Genomic DNA, 19,305 nt, shown 5'->3' on the forward strand with positions numbered 1-19,305 from the left:
AAAGGCGGGCGCAAATAATTGAATAGGTGGAGGGGACGACTGCCTTGCAGACCCAGAAATTCTTACCCCAGAACCTGTTTCTGAGCACCTTGCTAAACGATTCTGCCAAGCATGTACAGAGTGCCTCTCCCTCTTCGTGCGTAGGGCTGCAGCTAAGACTCGCCCATGCGCCTCCCTTTCCAGAAAGCGAAGCAAGCCCCCCCCCCCCCCAGACGGCTTGCTCCTTGCCTGATCCTGCACCCGGGTCCACTCCGCAGCAATCAGCACTGGCCGAGGGGAGAGCGCCCCGTCCCTTCGCAAAGCGGCGCTGCTGCCACCTGCTGGCCGCTCGAGCAACCGCAGCCACGTCCGGCCCGGCCGCCCGGCACTAGCAGCACTCTTCCGCCAGGTGGCAGCAGCGCCCTATCTCCCAGGCGCCGTCGAGCATCGCGTCTCAGGTGCTGATGCTGGGAGGCTGATGGGAGTTGTAGTCCAAAACATCTGGATGGAGAAGGCTGCCTTTCAGAAGCTGCTTGATTGCTCAAGAGCCCTTCCTCTTACCCTACACCCCACGGTGCCCTTCGTAATCTCAATCCCAAAATCTAGGGTGTGTCTTGGGGGGGACGACGACTTTTCTCTTGCTCGCTCCAGTCTCTCTACGTGGAAACTTCTCATCTCCTCCCCGTCCCCCGCAGAATGGCGCTTGCCCCCCCTGCCCCCTATCAGGTGACAGGTCCTGTTCCCAGGGAGATAATCCCCCGTTTCCGATCCCCCCTGAGCCTTTAATCGCGTTACTTTCTCCGGGTTGTTGCGGATTAGCCTCCCGGCACCTCCCAAGCTCAGGTTCCTTTGCCAGGAGTTTGGCGGGCTGGGGTGGGGGGCTGCGGCCCTGGCAGACTCCCCAGCCCCACTCCATCCCTGAGCTAGGGGGTCCCCCGAGGTCGAGGGTCCATTCAGGTCTTGCAGAGCTGAGCTGGTCCCTCATCAAGCCGTGTTGTTGTTGTTTAGTCGTGTTCAACTCTTCGTGCCCCCCTGGACCAGAGCACACCAGGCACTCTTGTCTTCCACTGCCAACCGCAGTTTGGTCAAACTCATGCTGGTTTCTTCGAGAACACTGTCCCACCATCTCGTCCTCCGTTGTCCCCTTCTCCTTGCGCCCTCCATCTTTCCCAACATCAGGCTCTTTTCCAGGGAGTCTTCTCTTCTCATGAGGAGGCCAAAGTCTTGGAGCCTCAGCTTCAGGATCTGTCCTCCCAGTGAGCACTCAGGGCTGATTTCCTTCAGAATGGAGAGGTTGGATCTTCTTGCAGTCCATGGGACTCTCCAAAGTCTCCTCCAACACCAGAATTCAAAAGCATCAATTATTCTGCAATCAGCCTTCTTGATGGTCCAGCTCTCACTTCCATACATCACTACTGGGAAAACCAGAGCTTTAACTATACAGACCTTTGTTGGCAAGGTGATGTCTCTGCTTTTTAAGAAGCTGTCTAGGTTTGCCATCGGCTTTCTCCTAAGGAGCAGGCGTCTTTTAATTTCGTGACACCATCATCAAGCCTAAGGCCTCTCAAGTCCAGGCTGAAGGCTACCTTGCAATGCTGGCAGTGGGACCGAGGGAAGAATCAGTCCCTGCCACTTCCTCCACTGCCAGGTGGCCTAGAAAGGGATCAGGGAAAGGGTGGATTTTGCAGAGCCCCAAACAGGGAGCCCCAATTCTATGAAGCTGGCGCCCTCCAGATGCAGCAGGGCTGTTTGACGCAGTCTAAAACTCCCCAGAACCCAGTCCTGGTGGGGGCACCTGAGGTCAGGGCCAGTCTCAAACCAGCGTTTTCTTTCTCACAGAGGCAATGCAAATGTGTCTGTCCCCCCCAAGCCTACAAGGGTAAGAGACAAAGGCAGGCTCCTTCAATGTGCAGTGCTCCTCTCGCACACACAAACTTTGGGGAGGGTCTCTGGACGTGCCCCACTGCCAGCCTTGCACTTTGCAGACTTGCTGGTCCGCTGGAGGTTCAAAAGCTCAGTGCATTTGCTTCATCTCCTAGTCTTGGGGACATGATGGAAGCCCTGGCGGTTTGTCCTAGCTCTCCACAGGATCTGGTTATTCAGAATGGAGGAAGAGGCACTCCGTGTATGCTCAGAGGCACAGTGAAGACTCTCTTGCTTTATTTACCGTATTTTTTGCTCTATAAGGCTCACTTTTTCCCTCCTAAAAAGTAAGGGGAAATGTGTGTGAGTCTTATGGAGTGAATGCAGGCTGCGCAGTTATCCCAGAAGCCAGAACAGCAAGAGGGATTGCTGCTTTCACTGCGCAGCGATCCCTCTTGCTGTTCTGGCTTCTGAGATTCAGAATATTTTTTTTCTTGTTTTCCTCCTCCAAAAACTAGGTGCATCTTGTGGTCTGGTGCATGTTATAGAGTGAAAAATACGGTACGTATTCCTTTGAGCCAGAGATCTTTTTAAAATAATAATAATAATAATCCAGGGTGGTTTCCCTATGCCTTTCCCTGGGCCAGTCTCTCCATAACGCACCACTCCTCTCCCTGACAATGTAGGTTGTGCTGAAGGAGGAGGAACAGGGTGCTGGGGTCAACCACAGCCCTTAGGCAAGCACAGGGAAGGCTCAGCACTGGAACATGTAGAATCACAGAACTGTAGGGCAGGAAGGGACCCCAAGGACATATAGCCCAACCCCCTGCAATGCAGGAATAACAAAGAAGAGACTGTCCTGGAGCATGTGCAAAGTGCCTTTCCATCACTGATGAGACAACACGCTTCTGGGAATCAGCAGGACGCTTCCAGCTCGAGCCCCCACCCCAGCATTGTAGAAATGAGGCACTTACTGGGAAATCTGGCTCCAACTGTGAGGACAGCTCTGCCTTCCCTGACGCTTTGTCATTTATTTATTGCATTTATATCTCGTGTCCCCCCCCCCCCAAAGAGCTCCTCATCCCACAACAGCCCTGCTGAGAGGCAGTGATTGACTCCCAAGGTCACACCTAGAGGGCTTCCTGGCCACCCAGCGGAGAATTTGAACCCTTGTCTCTCCCAGGTTCTAGCTGCTGCGCCACAATCTCTCTTGGAGAAAGGCCAGCGGGAAAGGCTCCTCTTCCATGGTGGCTCCTTTGTCTGTTTATTTCATTCATGGATTGCTCTCCATGGGGCATTCCAAAACGATTGACAGTCATACCTACACACCTACAGATTTATATAGACCTATAAAGATAATAAAACAGTTGTGTATGTAAGAGTAGCTTAAACAGTTGCACATATATCTGTTAAAAAATAAAATTGAATGTTGCCCGCCCGCCCACAAAAAGCGATGCTGGAGGAAGCCCAAAGGTATGAGCCATTGTCGTGACGATTCACTGGGGAGGGGTACCCAAAAAAAAACCAGCACTCTGCACATGTTCACCAGTCAGCGAGCCTAAGAGCCGCGGAGGATCAGCCCTAAGGCCTATTTAGTCCAACGCCCTGTTTCAAAGTCCGACGCTCCCCCCTTTTTCGCGCTTTCTGGGCGACGCCCGAGTGTTCAAGCCCCGTCCGTGCGCAAGGGAGAGGACCTATTGCGCGCCAGCCTCGCCTCGCCAGATCCAGGTGCGCCGGACTACAACCCCCATCAACCCCCAGCCAGCGCTGTCTGGGGGCGGATGGGAGTTGTAGTCGGCCGCCCCTGGAGCTCGGGAGGTCCGCCCAGGAGGGAGACCCCTCGGAAAGCTCCCAAGCGCGCCCCGCGAACCCGCCTCCTGCGCCTCCATCCATCCATCCGAGCGCAGCGCGGGGCGCCAGCTGCCGAAAGGTTAAGGAGGAGTTGGGGGGAGGATCCGGTGGCGGAGGGGTTAAGGCAGCTCTTGGCCGGCCCCCAGCTATTGTGGGGCGGGGGGGGGCGTGTGCAGGCAGTCAGCTGGTTGGGAGGGGGCCGGACTTCCTGGTGCTGGGGCTTGTCAACAGGCGGAGAGGAAGGCAGGCAGGCAGGCGGGCGAGGGAGAGAGGCTGGGCAGCGCTAGGCAGACGAGGAGCCGCCGCCGCCGCCGCCGCGATCGGGGAGGGCTGCCCGGGCTGCCCACCCACCCGCAAAAAGCAAGGAGCCCGGGGGGCAAACGCCGGACAACTTTGCTCCTCCGCGCAGCAGGCTCTCCGTTCCTGCAGAAGTGGCCCCTAACGCGCCCCGGGCCCTTGCGGGCACCCCTTGGAGACCGCCGGGATGCGCCCGCGCCTGAGCAGCGCCCTGGCCCCCTAGCCCCCCAGGAGGGAGCCGGGAGCCCCGCCAGCAAGCATGCAGGATCGCCCAGCGGTTGCAAGCGCTGGTCCTTAGGCCCCGGCGGGCCACCCCACGCCCAGCCGCGCCGGATGCTGGCATGCGCCTGGCTTGGCCCCCGTGCCTTCTGCCTGGTGGTGCCCCCGAGACTCGACCCCCCTGGCGTCGCCGGTGAGTCTGGCCTGGCCATGGCCCTGGGCTGGTACTGACCCCGACGGCAGGGCTGGCTCCTTGACCTGGAGAGGCTGCGCTGCTCCTCTGCCCTCCGCGCCCGCTTTCCTCGGGACCATGAGCGGCGGCAAGAAGAAGAGCGGCTTCCAGATCACCAGCGTCACCTCGGATTACGAGCAGCAGAAGGAGGGGGGCTCGTCCCCAGGAGGGGAGGCCAAGGGCCCCTCCAGCCCCAAAGTGTCCCGGGGCGGCGAGGAAGCCGACCCCCTCGAGGACGACGGCGGAGCCTCTGCGCCCAAGAACGGGCCCTCGGCCTTGGGGTCCCCGGGGGTGGCCCCGGCCTTCCAGGGCCCGGCCGGGGCCGCCTCCCGCTTCCGGGTGGTGAAGCTGGACCAAGGTTCGGGAGAGCCCTACAAGAGGGGCCGCTGGACTTGCCGGGACTTCTACGAGCAGGAGGCGGACTACCACCTGACGGGGCGCCTGGCGGAGTCGGGGAGGCACCCCCAGTCCCTGGACTCCCGGCTGGAGGTGGCCGGGCTCCTGGCCAGGCCCCCCAGCCCCCAGCCCCAGCGCCGAGGGGGCTACCTGCAGTCCCAGCTGGTGCTCCCCTCGCCCGGGCACTCTGGCCACCAGGCCCGCTCGCTGGGAGGAGGCTTGCCTGTGCTGGTCCGCCCCATCAGGACTCCCCCCAGCCCCGTGGCACCCCGCAGCCCCCTGGTGGCTCTGGAGACCCGCCCGCCAGCTCCCGGCGAAGGCGGCAGGGAAGCTGGCGAACCGGGCCCCTTGCCCGGCACCATCCCATCCTTGACGGTGGAGGAGCACCTGCTGCCGAAGAGCGTCGCCCAGCTCCTCCCAAGGGGGACAGAGGAGCGGCGCAAGGTGAGAGGCGTTGCCCAGCTGTGGTGGGCTTTGCGGGTGCGGGGAGGACGAGGCTCCTGAGTTTGCGCGTGTCTCCATACACTAGGGCCAACTGGGGAAACAGTGAACTGCAGCTGAGCCTAAAGAGGATGGATTTAGGCCTGGGAAAGCCCCCAAGCTCACCTGGACCTTACAGGGTGCTTGCTCTGTGTGTATGTGTGTTTTCTTTGCCCTGCGGAACTCCTTGCTGCTTGGAATTATACATTGCATGCACCAGTTCTCCAGACGCCCTCTTTTCACCTTCCTGGCTGGCAGCACTAAAAACCTTTCAGTTCCACAAATCAGGGGTGGAGGAACGGGGCCTGGGCAAGACTGGCACCCCACAGCGCTTCTGTGGCTCAGCAAGCATTTCATCCCAGGTCGTAGAACCTCCTCCCCACAGCACTTCGGCCACAGGTCCTCTCTGTCCTGCTTCTCCAGCCCCTGGGCATAGCTGCCCTTTCGTGACCGAGGTGCATGATGGGAGAATCTCTTGGTGGGCCCTGGATGGCCCCATTGGTCTGTTCTGGGGGTGTGATGGGTGGGTGTGGGTGAGCAGACTTTGGCGGCCGGATCCTACCCAGCCAAGCGGGAACTTGGGGGTCCGCAAGCCAGTCCCACCTTTCCCACCCCCGTCAGAACAATGAGCCATTGATTTATTTTGTTGCGGGCTGAGCAGGAAGGAAGGAGCCGGACGCCTGGGTCCTTCTGGAGCAAGGTCCCCAGGAAGGCGCAGGACGAGGGGGGCAGGAGGGCCTCTTCTCCCCACACCATCCTCTTCACTCCACCCCCTGCCCCTCTACCAGCCTCCTTCCTCTCTTCCTAGAAATCCCTCTCTGTTCCTTCCAGCAGGGCACACAGGGCCTCTTGTTTTCTGCCTCATCCGCCCTGACGCTCCTTGGAATAAACCCCCAGTGACCCTCTGCAGCCATGGGGAGGGGTGTGGGTCTGTCACCACTCACTTAACTACCAGGCTCTGGATGGGGGTGGTTTGGCGTTCCCCAAGTCTGCAGCCTGCGGAAAGCCTTCCAGCTCTGGTGCCCGCTAGAGGTGGGGTGGGGGAGGACAGCAGCTGTGGGTCAATCTCACCTTCTCTCTCTCTCTCTCTCTCTCTCTCTCTCTCCCCACTCTCCCTGCCTCGCAGGTCTTGCCCAGAGAGTCCCGTTCGCGCCCATCCTCCCCGGCTCCCCCGCTCTTCCGAGATGCCAGCCCCTGCCGCAGGACCTCCGACCCCTTTGGCGCTGGCCGCTTCAGCCTGGCACGGTCCATGTTCGGCATGGGGGGCGCCCAGGACAGCGACGACGACAGGTGAGGCATGGCGTGTGCACCCGGGTTTTGTCTGTGTGTGGCAACAGGGGTGTGTGTGGAGGGGGGGAATTCTAAAGACCACAGAACTGCAGAGTTGGAAAGGCCCTAGAGTCATCTAGCTCCCCCCCCCAAGTGATGCAGAAATCACATCTAAGGCAAATTATTATTAAGATTAATTTATTGCCTTCACCCTAAGGTCCCAGGGTGGGTTACACCATCAGAACACTGTGGTTTTTTATTTAAAAAGTAGAACGACTTTAAAGGCCGAATTGGGGGGCATTGTGCAAATAACAGCCCCTCTTCTCACCCCCCCTTGTCTTTCTCTGAAAGCCAAAGTAGTTATTGGACGCGTGTTGACATGTGGGGGTGAAGGGGGTGCTGGCAGGTTCATAGGAAAGTTAATGCCCCCCCCCCAAGAATGCAAGGGAAGGCTGAATATGGAGTAGCTTCACCAATGAATAATTTCCGAGAGGGTAGAGACTGAGGGGCCAAAGGCCTTTTCCCCTCCAGGGTGGGGGAGCTGCACTCCACACATGCTCAGAGGTACCACAGCCTATGTGACCGGGCTGAGCCTTGACAAAGCTTGCCTGTGTTCCTTGGCCATAGCTGTCTTGGCGGGGGGACGGGGCGGAGAAAGTGTTCAGACTTGGGCAAGAGGAAGGAAATGGGGGGCGGTTAGGACTCCACGCTCTCCCTCCTCCCTCCAGCAGCCTCCCTCCCGCTGTGAGCGGAACAATTTGTACGAAGCAGCCACATCTGTATCTGGTTGCTTCGTCGCAATGTTCATTTGCTCCAGCGACAGGCCGCCCGCGGTGGCTCCGGGACAGGCGTCTCGGAGGGAGGGGAAGCTGCGGTGCGCCCTGCAGAGGAAATTCAGCGGCGGCTCAAAGGGGTGTTTCCACGGGCGCTGAGGACTAGGAACATGCTTTGAAACGTGGGGAAGGGAAACCTTGAAAGCTGAGGTTTTTAAGCAGAGGTCAGTCATTTTCCGGCTGCGATTCCTGCATTGCAGGGGGCAGGCCTGGGCGACCGCCGGGGTCCCTTCGTTTTACGAAAAAAGTAAGCTTGTGACTTTTTTTCTTTTAGTGGGTGGGTTCCAGGCCTTCTGCTCTCCCAGGCAGGTGAGATTTTCTGCACTTCCCTGGCGCTGGGCTATTTCCGTCTTGGCCCTGGGTGTTTGCCAGCCCCTGCAGCGGGCACGGACGGATCTATTTCAAGTGTGACCCTCCATGACCCTCTGCCAGCTCTGCCCAGTTCCGCTCCGCTGCCAAACGCCGTCTCCTCTCCAAGCCGGGGTGGGGGGAACACCTTCTCTGCTCTCGTTGCCCCCCAACCGCATCATTTGGCAGGCCGGCCAAAGGCCATGCAAAGCCCCTCATTGCCATGGCTGGGGGCCCCATGCTCTCTGGCTCATGCCGGCACCCCAGAACCACATGCCACGGCCGTCCTTCCTTCTGCACACATCCAAGCATGCATGGCGTTTTTATTTATTTTTAAAAATGTAGCAGGTGGGTTTGCAGCCGCAGCAGGCAGTCCAGGGACCAGAAGCAGGCCTGGGAGGGCAGGGCAGGCAGAAAATGCTGCACATTCCCTCCCTCCCAGAAGGGAGGAGATGTCTCCAAATGGGGATGAGAGCATTGGCCCGGAAGAAATAGCAGCCGTGCACTGATGCATTGATCCCACATGGGGAGCCAAGGGTTGTCGCGCGTGGGTGGGGGGCAAAAGCAAAGCAAGGAGCCCTTACAACCAGGGGCAGGGGGGGGGGGGAAGTCAGGCCGAAGTCTCCTCCTGAGCACAACTCCCAAGCCCTCTGTCCCCTGGCACACTCCAGCTCCCACACAGGCACATCAGAAAAGCGCTGCAGGATCAGGCCGATAGCCCACCTCGTCCAGCATCCTGTTCCCACAGCAGCCAACCAAATGCCCCTAGAGAAAACCCGCAAGTGGGATTTGAGCAGAAGAGCCACCCTCTCCTTCTTGTGGCTCCCGATTCAGAAGCATGGCTGTTTCCGACTGTGGAAGCTGAGAATAACCATCCTGGCTGGCCGGCTAGCTAGTGTGTGTGTGTGTGTATTTTCAAGGTACATTTAACAACAATAATAAATTTTATTTATACCCCGCCCTCCCCAGCCAGGACTGGGCTCAGGGCAGCGAACACTAAATATAAAAACAATTGATTAGAATACAGCTTAGAAAAAACAAAATTAAAATACAACAATTAAAACATTGAAATGCAGCCTCATTTCAGTGGAACTTAATCAAAAACTTTTGGGGGGATAGATTAAAAAACCCTCTTTCCCGCAAAGGACGCCAGGGCAGATTCTTCCCACACCGCCCTCTGTTTATCTGCACAGTAACCCTCCAAGGCGAGTTAGGCCACATTTGCACCAAACATTTAAAGTGCTCTGATGCCCCCTTCCCCCCTCCCCACAAAACGGATTCTGGGATTTGTTAAGGGTGCTGAGACCTTCCCCAGGGTGGTTTAAAAGTCAGTCTCCCTTCCCAGGGAACTCTGGGAACTGCCTGTTTAAAGCTGCATCGTGGTGCTTTAAAGACATGAACCAGACAGACAGGACAGGCAGACCCAGGAGGCTGTGTCTGTGTGGGGATTTGAATCTGGGCCCCGGCCACTTTTAACCGCACAGACCCATCTGCAGCCTCCTCCCTGCTCCTGCAAGCAGGCTGGCTGTTCAGGTCCCACACGGGCAAAACCCTGAATACAGGCGCATGCTTATTTTCACACTGACGGCCTGTGGCTTCCCCACCACCACCACATACCTACAGCATCTCCAGCAGGGGGGAGAGGTGTTTGCATTTTAACACCTTGCAAACCGAGCCTGGAAGCAAGCGCAGATCGCCCTGGATGGTGCCCGCACTTCTCTCCCTCCCAGCGGTGGGAGAGGCCGGGCCAAAGCCACAGCGAGGAGGAGGAGAAGGAGGCTGGTTTCAGCCAGCACCCACCACATTCCTCCCGGGATTTGACTCTGCTATTCTTAGCTCTGTTTATGCAAGGGCTACCTTGGAGGGGCGCGGGAGGACTCCGTGGAGAGGGGGTGCTGGAGGGCGGCCAGAGGGTGGAGTTAGGGGCAGCGTGGCATTCAGAGCGGGGTGCCCCCTTCTGCAGGACAGACCTGAAACGTGGGGAAAGTTGGCACAGTTGCTACAACCCAGCAGGAGAGGAAGAGACAGGAATAAGGAATAAATCCTTTTGAGGTGTTGGGAGAAGGAGGAGGAGGGTCCATGGAGCTGGTGAGGAGGAGGAGGAGGCCTGGGCTGAGGCGCATGTGAGGCATGCAGGAAGAAGCGGGTGCAATTCGGAGCAGGCCCCTGTTCCTTCCTGCCCAGCTGGTGCGAACGTGCCCCTGGGCCAAGGAGGATCCTTCTCCCTGTCACTTCCGAAACCTGCAAGACGGGTTCTTGAGCTCACACAGGTTCATGCCCCGCTGACCCCCACCCCACCCCAAACGCTGCCCAGGTCTGGGCTTAACCCATGGGTTGCTGGGCACCATTTTTGCCAGGGGTTCGCCAAACTGAATGCCCTCGGGATGTCTCGGGCTGCAGCTTCCCTCAGCCAGCTGGAGGGCGGCAGGTTGGCAAAGCACCCGGTAGGCACGGCCTCCGCCGGGCTTTTGCAGAGAGCAACGGCTGCCGGGTGATTTAGGGGAGAATGAAACCCCACCCAAAGCTTTGGACTTCAACAGAGATCTTGAGCTGTGCTCCCAACACAGTTAGCGGGGCAGGTTTTTCGGGGAAGGAGGTCTTCCCCAAGTTAGACTCAGCAGGGGTCAGCAACCTTTTTCAGCCGTGGTCCCTCAGACCATGTGGGGGGCCGGACTATATTTTGAAAAAAAAATAATGAACGAATTCCTATGCACCACAAATAACCCAGAGATGCATTTTCAATAAAAGCACACATTCTACTCATGTAAAAACACCAGGCAGGCCCCACAAATCACCCAGAGATGCATTTTAAATAAAAGGGCACATTCTACTCATGTAAAAACACGCTGATTCCCGGACCGTCCGTGGGCCGGATTGAGAAGGCGATAGGGCCGCATCCAGCCCACTTGCCTTAGGTTGCCTACCCCTGAGCCAGAGGGTCCATGAAAAGAGGGCAGACCCCACAGCTCAAGAGCAGGCACCCACCCTGCAGAGGAAAGAAGCACCATTTGCAACAGAACCACAGAATAGCAGAGCTGGAAGGGACCCTAAGGGGACATCCAGCCCAACCCCTGGCAGTGCAGGAATTGCAGCGAAAGGAGCCCTGACAGATGAGCATCCGACCTCTGCTAAAAAACCTCAAAGGAAGGTGCGTCCGCCACCCCCTAAGGGAGTCCGTTCTGCTGTCAAACGGCTTTGACCCGCAGACAGCTCTTTCGAACAGCTTCCGGTCTGCCTCATTCCCAAGACCCGGGGCAGCCACATTGAAACACCCAACTTCCTCCCCACTCCCCTGTGCTTTAGTTCAGACTCTGTACATGTTTATTCCTGTTTTAAAGCTTAACCGAGCTAGAACCTTTTTTTGGGGGGTGTTAATTAGATTTGGGCAAATCTCCAAAGCAAAGGGAGCGGCAGGGTTTGGGGGGCAGGCAGTGCCCTCTCTGCCTGCTCCACCCCACACCCCACTTCCACACCGACACCCGGGGGCTGCAGCTGGCTACCTCCTTGCCCCAGCCAGGGTGGCGTGGGTGGGAAAGCACTGCAGGACTGCCTTTGGACTCCCACGATCGGCCAGTGGGAGGGGAGGGAAGGAGGTAGGAGGGAGGCCAAGGTCACCCTGCCCTTGCCTTGCGAGGGAGGGTCAGTAGGCTTCCTCGTGGAACAGGCTTTGGGGAGGGGAACCCAGGTCTCTGTGTCTGACGTTTGGTCTCAGAATCCAAGAACTGTAGCGTTGGAAGGGACACCCCAGGGTTGTCTAGTCCAGCCCCACCAAAAAGCAGGAATTGCAGCTGAAGAATTTGAACTGATTTTGTAATGAAATGATTTTAGAATGTTGTATCATTTTACTGTTGTTGGCCGCTCTGAGCCCGGCTTTGGCTGGGGAGGGCAGGATAGAAATTATTCATCATCATCATCATTATTATTATTATTATTAGAATCCCTGGCAGGTGGCCGCTCAGCCTCTGCTTTACAAACCTCCAATGAAGGAGAGTCCATTGCCTCCTGACATCATAGAATTAGAAGGGACCCCCCACTGCAATCTAGTCCAACCTCTCCGCATCGCAGGATTTCCCAGCGCAAAGCCACCGCCGCAAGTGCCCTACGGAGAATCCTGGGTCCCATTTTTTTTCTCCCCTTCACCGCAAGGAGCCCCGAAGTGCCCATGCACACATGTGTGTGTGTGTCCGCACATATACACACACACCTTCCTTCTTTCCTCCCCCCCCCCCGCCAAGGCTGGGCTGGACTCCGGAGCTCCCCCCGCCCCCCCGCTGAGGAGCGCCTGGTGCTGCGTTATGTAATGCCTTTGGGCTCTGGTCCCAGTTTCCATGGCGACGTCCCCACACCCCCTGGCATTCCCCCCCCCCCGGACCGGATTGGCATAAACAGAGGGTGGCAGGTTTATAAAGGCCCCTTTGTGAGTCCGCCCTCCCTGCTGCATCACAGCCAAGAACAAGGCAAGGGTGAAGGGAAGGTGGACTTTTTTTGGTGGGGGGTGGGCAAAGCAAACAGCATTGATCTTGCTGTTCCCCTTCCAGGGTGGGTGGGTGGGGGGTATCTGATTTGAGGGTGCTCCTCAAGGCACAAGTCCTCTGCGTGTGGGTTTGCGGAAAGGGGGGAGAGTGATGGTGCAGCTGATGTCCCTGGCTGTCAGTGATGGGGTGGGGGTGGGGGGAGGAGAAAGAAAGGCATAAACACACACACACACACACACACAGCCACATGGCCTTGGCCAATGGGAGTGAATGAGAGGGGGCCCGAGAGCCAGGCACAGAGATGGCTATTTATGCCCGGCCAGGGAGCACCGCTGGGCATCGCTGCCCAGGGAGCCCATCCCAGCGGTTCAGCACCTCCTGCTGCCACCCAGCCCCCTCACTCCGCCCAGGACTCCTGGGTTCCTGCCGCAGCGCTTCTAGACAGAAGACCACCGCCAGCTCGCGCGGGATCTGGGACCTTAGCGAGGAGGGATCTGGGCCAGGGGTCAAAGGGCGCCTGAGGACTCTGGCGGCCCAGAAGCGCAGCACCTTCCCTGACCGCCAGCACCTGGAAGAACCGAGGGAGCTGCTATGGCGCTGGACTCCCTGGGGGTGTCTGTCAAGTCCAGGGTGAGCGCCTTCGAGGTGCAGCAGGAGCCCCAGGGCTGTGGGTGCTGCATGCTCCCCGATTCGAGGGACCCCCGCCGCCCCCGGCAGCGGGGCTGCACCTCCCCAGCCCACTCCAGGGACTTGTCCCCTGCGAAGCCGAGAGAGACCCCCAAGGGACGCAGGAAGCCGAACGGACGGAAGAAAGAGGTGGACAAGACCCTCGTCTCCCTCCTGCTTGTCCTTCACAGGTAGTAGAGGGGGCATATTTCGGGGGTGGGAGTTTGAGGCAAGCATGGGGGGTGTTTTGGGGGGGCGTTGATGGTTGGGCAGGAGTATTGAGGCTAAGGAGGGAGTGTGGGGTCAAGGGCATCAGAGGACAACTGTGGGTGGGTCAGGGAGAACCTCAAAACCCTGTTCCGCCACAAACCTGTTTACTGCATGGCCTTGGAGCAATCTCTCCCCCTGGCCTACCTTGCAGGGTTCCTGGGAGGATAGAGGAGGGATGGGGGAGCTCTCAGGTGCAGAGTGAAAAATGCAGACGAGTTTGTTGTGTGTGCCAAGAGGAGGCCGAGTGTTCAATTAGCAACAGGTATGGGGAACCTGGGAATCTCCCGCCATTGTTGGACTGCCAGTTCCCAGTTGCTCAAAAGCCGGGGATGATGGTGGTGGGAGCTTCATGTTAGTCACCTCTGGAGTAGGGGAAAGGCAAGGGAGCTCCCTGGAGCCCTTGACTGGCCACGGGTGCAAATGGAGCCCTGTGTTGATTGGGAGCTTGGTCTAGTCCTGCCAGGAAACCCTGGGCTGACATTTCAGGAGAGCAAAGCGGCCCAAGCTGGGAGCATTAAGGCAAGGGTTTCTCTGCAGAGAAAAGCAACTGCTTTTAAATATCTTTAATTGTAATAGTTTTGGGGGAAAGTTTTAATCTGTTTTAGAAGCTTTTTTTTTGCTTTTTTATTATTAAGAAAAGGTGCATCTGTTTTGCTGCCCTGGGCTCCTTTGGGGAAGAAGGGAAATCCCTCAATCAGAAAAAACAACCCCCCAAACCCACCCGGGTGTGCCCAAAATTAGGATGCTTATTTTGCAGCGTGTCACGACTAAACTGAGAGGTGGTGGGGATCAAACGTGTCTGGAGACACACAGCCGCCCGGGACAGAAGCCTTTCCCTGCTAACCCCGCTCCACCCGTCCCCCAGGTGCAATTGTCCTCACTGGCAGGTGAAAGGTGTGCTGGGCTCGCTTCAAGTCTCGTTCTCGTTACCACTTAATTCTTACAAGCATCACAAAGCATGTGTTTGGGGGTAAAGAATTAGGTGTTGCTGTTTGGGGATAGGAAGGTCTTGTTTAAGAGATACCGTATTTTTCGCTCTATAAGACCCACTTTTCCCCCTCCAAAAATTAAGGGGAAATGTGTGTGCATCCTATGGAGCGAATTCAGGCTCCTTGGCTTCAGCGATAGCAACGCGAAGCCTCCGAAGCGCAGAGGGAGCGTGTGAGTTCCTGCTGCGCTCCGCAGGCTTCAGGTTCCTTTTGCTGAAGCCGGAAGAGCAAGACTCTCTGGCTTCAGCAGAGAGGGAGAGCTGGGCAGCGCCCCTTCAGCCAAGCGGGAGGAGAAATGGAAGGGGCTCCATTTCTCCTGCTGCTTCGCTCAAGGGGCGCTGAGCAGAGAGGGGGAGAAATTTTTTTTTCTTGTTCTCCCCCTCTAAAACAAGGTGCGTCCTATGGTCTGGTGCGTCCTATAAAGCGAAAAATACGGTATTTGTGGCTGTGTGACAACGCCATTCAAACTCATTGGAAGCGCAGTCCTCCACACAGCAAGAATTTTGGACACTGTAAGGTTATCCCCCCCCCCCCCAGTTACAATCCCTAGCGATTCCTGCATTGCGGGGGTCGGACTAGATGACGCTTTCGGCGCCTTCCAATTCTGCTTTTCTACGATTCCACGATTCTACAGCGCCCAGAATACTTTGAGGGGGGAATGCGCTTTGGAAGTATAGTTTTTATGCCGCCCCTGTGTTGCAAAGGAGAGAGGCGAACTCAAAAGGGAGCTGAGCATGCGATGCAGCAGCAAAAATAGCTAACACAATTCCACTGGAGTCTGGTGTCCAGATCGACCCCACCTAGAGTCCTGTGTCCAGTTCTGGACGCCACAATTTAAGAGGGATATTGACAAGCGGGAAGGTGTGCAGAGGATAAAGACCAAGGTGATCAAGCGTCTGGGAACAAACCCTTGCAAGGAATGGTTGAGGGAGTTGGGTATGTTTAGCTTGGGAAAGAAGAGACTGAGAGGGAATGTGAGGACCAAATATTTAAAGGGCTCCCACATGGAAGAGGGAGCAAGCTTGCTTTCTGCTGCCCCAGAGGGAAAGACCCGAACCAATTGATTGAAGTTGCAAGAAAGGGGATTCCAAAGAAACATTAGGAAGAATTTTCTAGTGTGGTCTTCAGCTGTACAGTGGTACCTCAGGTTAAGTACTTAATTCAGTTTGGAGGTCCGTTCTTAACCTGAAACTGTTCTTAACCTGAAGCACCGCTTTAGCTAATGGGGCCTCCGGCTGCTGCCACACCGCCAGAGCACAATTTCTGTTCTTATCCTGAACCACAGTTCTTAACCTGAAGCACTATTTCTCGCTTAGTGGAGTGTGTAACCTGAAGCGTATGTAACCCGAGGTACCACTGTAGTTCCTGCCTTGCAGAGGGTTGGACTGAATGACCCTAGGGGCATATCTTCCAACTCTGCAATTCTACAAGTAGGAAAGCCTTGTGAGAACTGAAGTGGTGGAGACTGGCTAAAGAGTGTGTGTGTGTGTTGTCTGTCTTGCCTCTTGATCCACCTGTCCGTCTCTTCCTCACAGCGGAACCAACAGCAGCATGATCGCCATAGACAACAAGATTGAACAAGCCATGGTGAGTCAAAGGGGTGGGGGAAATGTGGCAGGTCCCCTCCAGGCTGGGACTGTGGCCTTGCTGAGCTCTGTCCAGCCTCTGAAGCCCTCTGCACATGGGCAGGAAAGGGTCGTAGAGGGTGAACAGATGAGCATCCCTCCCTCACCCTTTAGGGAGGGAAATGCAATTGTCCAGCCAGACTGGCCCACAAAATATGCACTTCAGGCAATCTATTTGTTCATACCTGAGCGGCTTACGTTCAGATGTGACTTTAACCCTGGGTTCCCCATCCCTCCTCCTCATTTTGTGCTATTTGCTGCTTTCGTAGAAGCTGCTCCTCACCAAAGTCGCCCATGTAAAAAAAATAAAACAACGGACAATGGTACCGACGGAAAACTGGTGGGAATGCTTTAAAAGCGGAGCAGGCGTCACCTTCGGGTTTTCTGAGGGCAGGAAAACTCCAGGTTTAGCAGGGGGGGATGTTTGGGACAGCAGCTGTTTCCGGTGAACGCTGCATAGATAAGGTGGGAATTAAAGCGTATAGTTTAGCTATGGAACTCCCTGCCACAGGAGGCAGTTATAGGCGCCAATTTGGATGGCTATAAAGAGGATGGGATAAATCCATGGGGGAGGAGAGGGCTATTGATGGCTGTGAGCCAGGATGGCTTTGCCGTACTTCCTCAGTTGGAGGCAGCGATGCTTCTGAATAACAATGGCTGGAAGCCACAGGAGGTTTGCTTGAATCCTGCTTTGGGGCTCCCCCTTTGGACACCTGGCAGGCCACTGTGAGAACAGGATGCCGGACTAGGTGGGCCATTGGTGTGATGCAACAGGCGCCTCTTATGTGCTTAACAGCCTCTATATACTCCTCTGCAAGGGGAGGGTTGCCGTCAGGGCAATCCATGGGTCTTTACATGCTGGAGGGTCCTCAGCAGCTTCAAGTAGGGCTGAAATCCTGAAGGGCAAGTGTTGCTGAGCTAGCTGGACCAGACGGTCTGGTCTGGGAGGAGGAGGCTGCAAAATCAGAATTGAGAATCAGTTGTAGCACAGGGTTTTTGTGGTTGTGTGTGTGTGGAGGCAGCAGCTCTTTGGCTGAGACTCCTTTGTGGCAGGAGTTTTGGCCTGTAGCAGGCATGTCCAACCTGTCGATCGCGATCTACTGGTCAGTGGCGGGTGCCTTCCAGGTCAAGCTTTGGTTGAATTGAAAAACGAACTCAGAAATCGCAGGCTCTTGGGAGTTGGACGTGCCTGGCCTTTATTATTTTTTGGGGGGGGGGTCCCATCCAACTCTACAGTTCTATGACCTCAGAAGGCAGTGGACTCTCTTTCATTGGAGATTTAAAAGCAGAGGTGGGCGGGGGCATCTTTCAGGGATTAAAGGTAAAGGGACCCCTGACCATGAGGTCCAGTCGTGGCCGACTCTGGGGTTGCGGCGCTCATCTCGCTTTCTTGGCTGAGGGAGCCGGCGTACAGCTTCCGGGTCATGTGGCCAGCAGGACTAAGCCGCTTCTGGCTGAACCAGAGCAGCGCACGGAAACGCCGTTTACCTTCCGCCGGAGCGGTACCTATTTATCTACTTGCACTGGTGTGCTTTCGAACTGCTAGGTTGGCAGGAGCAGGGACCGAACAATGGGAGCTCACCCCGTCATTGCGGGGATTCAAACCGCCGACCTTCTGATCGGCAAGTCCTAGGCTCTGTGGTTTAACCCACAGCGCCACCCGCGTCCCCTTTCAGGGATTAATTGGCTGCAATACTGCGGAACTGCTGGGGAGGATTTTAGAAAAGACGCTGGGGAGATAAACGGCTTCTTTCAGAGCCTGCGGGAGGGAGTTCCACAGTTGAGGTGCTGCATGAACTACATTACAAACGCCACGATCCTGTGAGTGGAGGCTTCCACATGCCTGACGGTGTCCCTGGCCTCTCTCTCTCTCTCTCTGTGTGTGCCCCACTCCTCTCTAGGACCTGGTGAAAAGCCACCTGATGTTTGCCGTGCGGGAGGAAGTGGAGATCCTGCGGGAGCAGATCAAGGAGCTGTCGGACCGCAACGCCTTGCTGGAGCAAGAGAACGCCCTCCTGCGCTCCCTGGCCAGCGCAGAGCAGCTCAGCCGCTTCCAGGCCCAGCTCCACGCCAACGCCAAGCCTCCTTCCGGCGGTGCCGCGTGACCCTGGGCCGGCAGGAGGGGGCTGGACTTGGACATTGAGGGGTGCGTGTGTTTGTGTGTTTTGGGGAGGGGGCACTCACTAATGGATTTCCCGCAGATGTGAAACGTGGGTGGGTGGGGGCACTAGCATTGCTGGAAGGGGTGTGGGTGTGTGTGCGTGTGTGGAGCCAGCCTTTTGGGGTGTGGGTGGGGGGGGGGAGAAAGGGGGCCTACTAACACAGCATGTGCCTTTTCGGGGGTGGAATCAGGACTTGGTTTTACCCCCCCAGCTCTGGGAGTGGGGGAACCTTTTTTTTGCGCAAAGACACGATTTACCGGCTGCGGAGGGGGGCTGCCAGGTTGGTGGGCTGGGGCGGGGGCTTTTGGGGAGGGAAGCCGCTGACAGACTTGGGAGTGATTCCCGCCTGCCCCTTATGGGCCTGACTTGACGCCCCTTGGCCAAATCTCAATGGGACAGCTCTGCAGTCGCTCCATTGAAATGGGGAACGGGATGGGGTGCGGGGCCGGAGACACGATTGGGGGCGAGGGGTGCAAGGCCAGGTTGGGTTGGGTGCGGGGGGCGGATGGAGCTGGCAATAAATTTTCTATTAAGGACACTTTTGCAGTATTTCAGGTTATTAAAGTACAAGACTGCTAATGTCACTCTGTGTGGCGTGTGGATCTCTGGGCTCAAGGGGGCATGGGCTGGGGGTTCAGTTCGGAGGGGAAATGCTTTGTCGGTGTTTGATGCAAATGTCGAAAGCAGCTACAAGAAGGGCGGTAGAGGCATCACAGGACATTTATAGAATCGCAGTGAAATCGGAAAAGGGACCCCCCCACACAAGGGTCATTAGTCCAGCCCCCTGCAATGCAGGAAGCGCGGCTAAAGAAGGCCTGGCAGATGGCCGTCCGACCTCTGCTTAGAAAGCGCCAATGCACTCTTCCCACCACCTGGCAAACACACACACACACACACTTGCCACATCCCCTGCCTGCCCCACCAGGCCTCTGCAGTCCATTCTGCAGTAACCCACATCCCCAAGATTGCACAATGAGGTAAATAAGCTTGCTGACCTCATCAGCCTCCGAGTGGCTCTAGTAAGCCAGTCAATCCAGGGAGGAATCCCCTTCTTGCCCCCCCCCTAACTCTAACCCAAAAAACCCACACACAAGGACACACTGTCCCCTGAGCATAAGGAAGCTTACTTGCCCTCTAGGCACCAAGCGTCCCCCTTCCCCTTTGAAGGAAGCAGGTGGAACCGGCCGTGAGCTTCCCAAAATCTGCAGCTCTTTCTGTTATTTATTTTACTGCGCTTGTATCCCACCTTTCCTGCCAAAGAAGCTCAAGGTGGCGTACATAGTTCTCCCCCTTCCTCACTTAATCCCCACAACAGCCCTGGGAGGTAGGCTAGGCGGAGAGGAGGCAAGGA

General features: G+C 56.8%; 1 protein-coding gene across 1 annotated transcript; it reads left to right on the plus strand.

Moving 5' to 3' along the window:
* The first annotated feature begins 3,871 nt into the window (after window positions 1–3,871).
* Window positions 3,872–18,538, plus strand: TSC22D4 (TSC22 domain family member 4). The gene is made up of 4 exons (XM_081886930.1): window positions 3,872–5,281; window positions 6,444–6,607; window positions 15,703–15,754; window positions 17,694–18,538. Exons 1-4 carry the CDS (start codon window positions 4,520–4,522, stop codon window positions 17,895–17,897), a joined length of 1,182 nt encoding a protein of 393 aa, XP_081743056.1. The 5' UTR covers window positions 3,872–4,519; the 3' UTR covers window positions 17,898–18,538.
* The last annotated feature ends 767 nt before the right edge of the window (window positions 18,539–19,305 follow it).

The sequence above is a fragment of the Podarcis melisellensis genome (assembly GCF_964234715.1).
Source record: "Podarcis melisellensis genome assembly, chromosome: 13".
Classification (NCBI taxonomy): Eukaryota; Metazoa; Chordata; class Lepidosauria; order Squamata; family Lacertidae; genus Podarcis; species Podarcis melisellensis.

Bases quoted from the DNA above. Each gene is read 5' to 3' on its own strand.
- TSC22D4 (XM_081886930.1), top strand. From the start codon at position 4,520: ATGAGCGGCGGCAAGAAGAAGAGCGGCTTCCAGATCACCAGCGTCACC. The intron at 5,282-6,443 runs GTGAGAGGCGTT...CCTGCCTCGCAG, and splicing joins GGACAGAGGAGCGGCGCAAG to GTCTTGCCCAGAGAGTCCCG. The intron at 15,755-17,693 runs GTGAGTCAAAGG...ACTCCTCTCTAG, and splicing joins ACAAGATTGAACAAGCCATG to GACCTGGTGAAAAGCCACCT.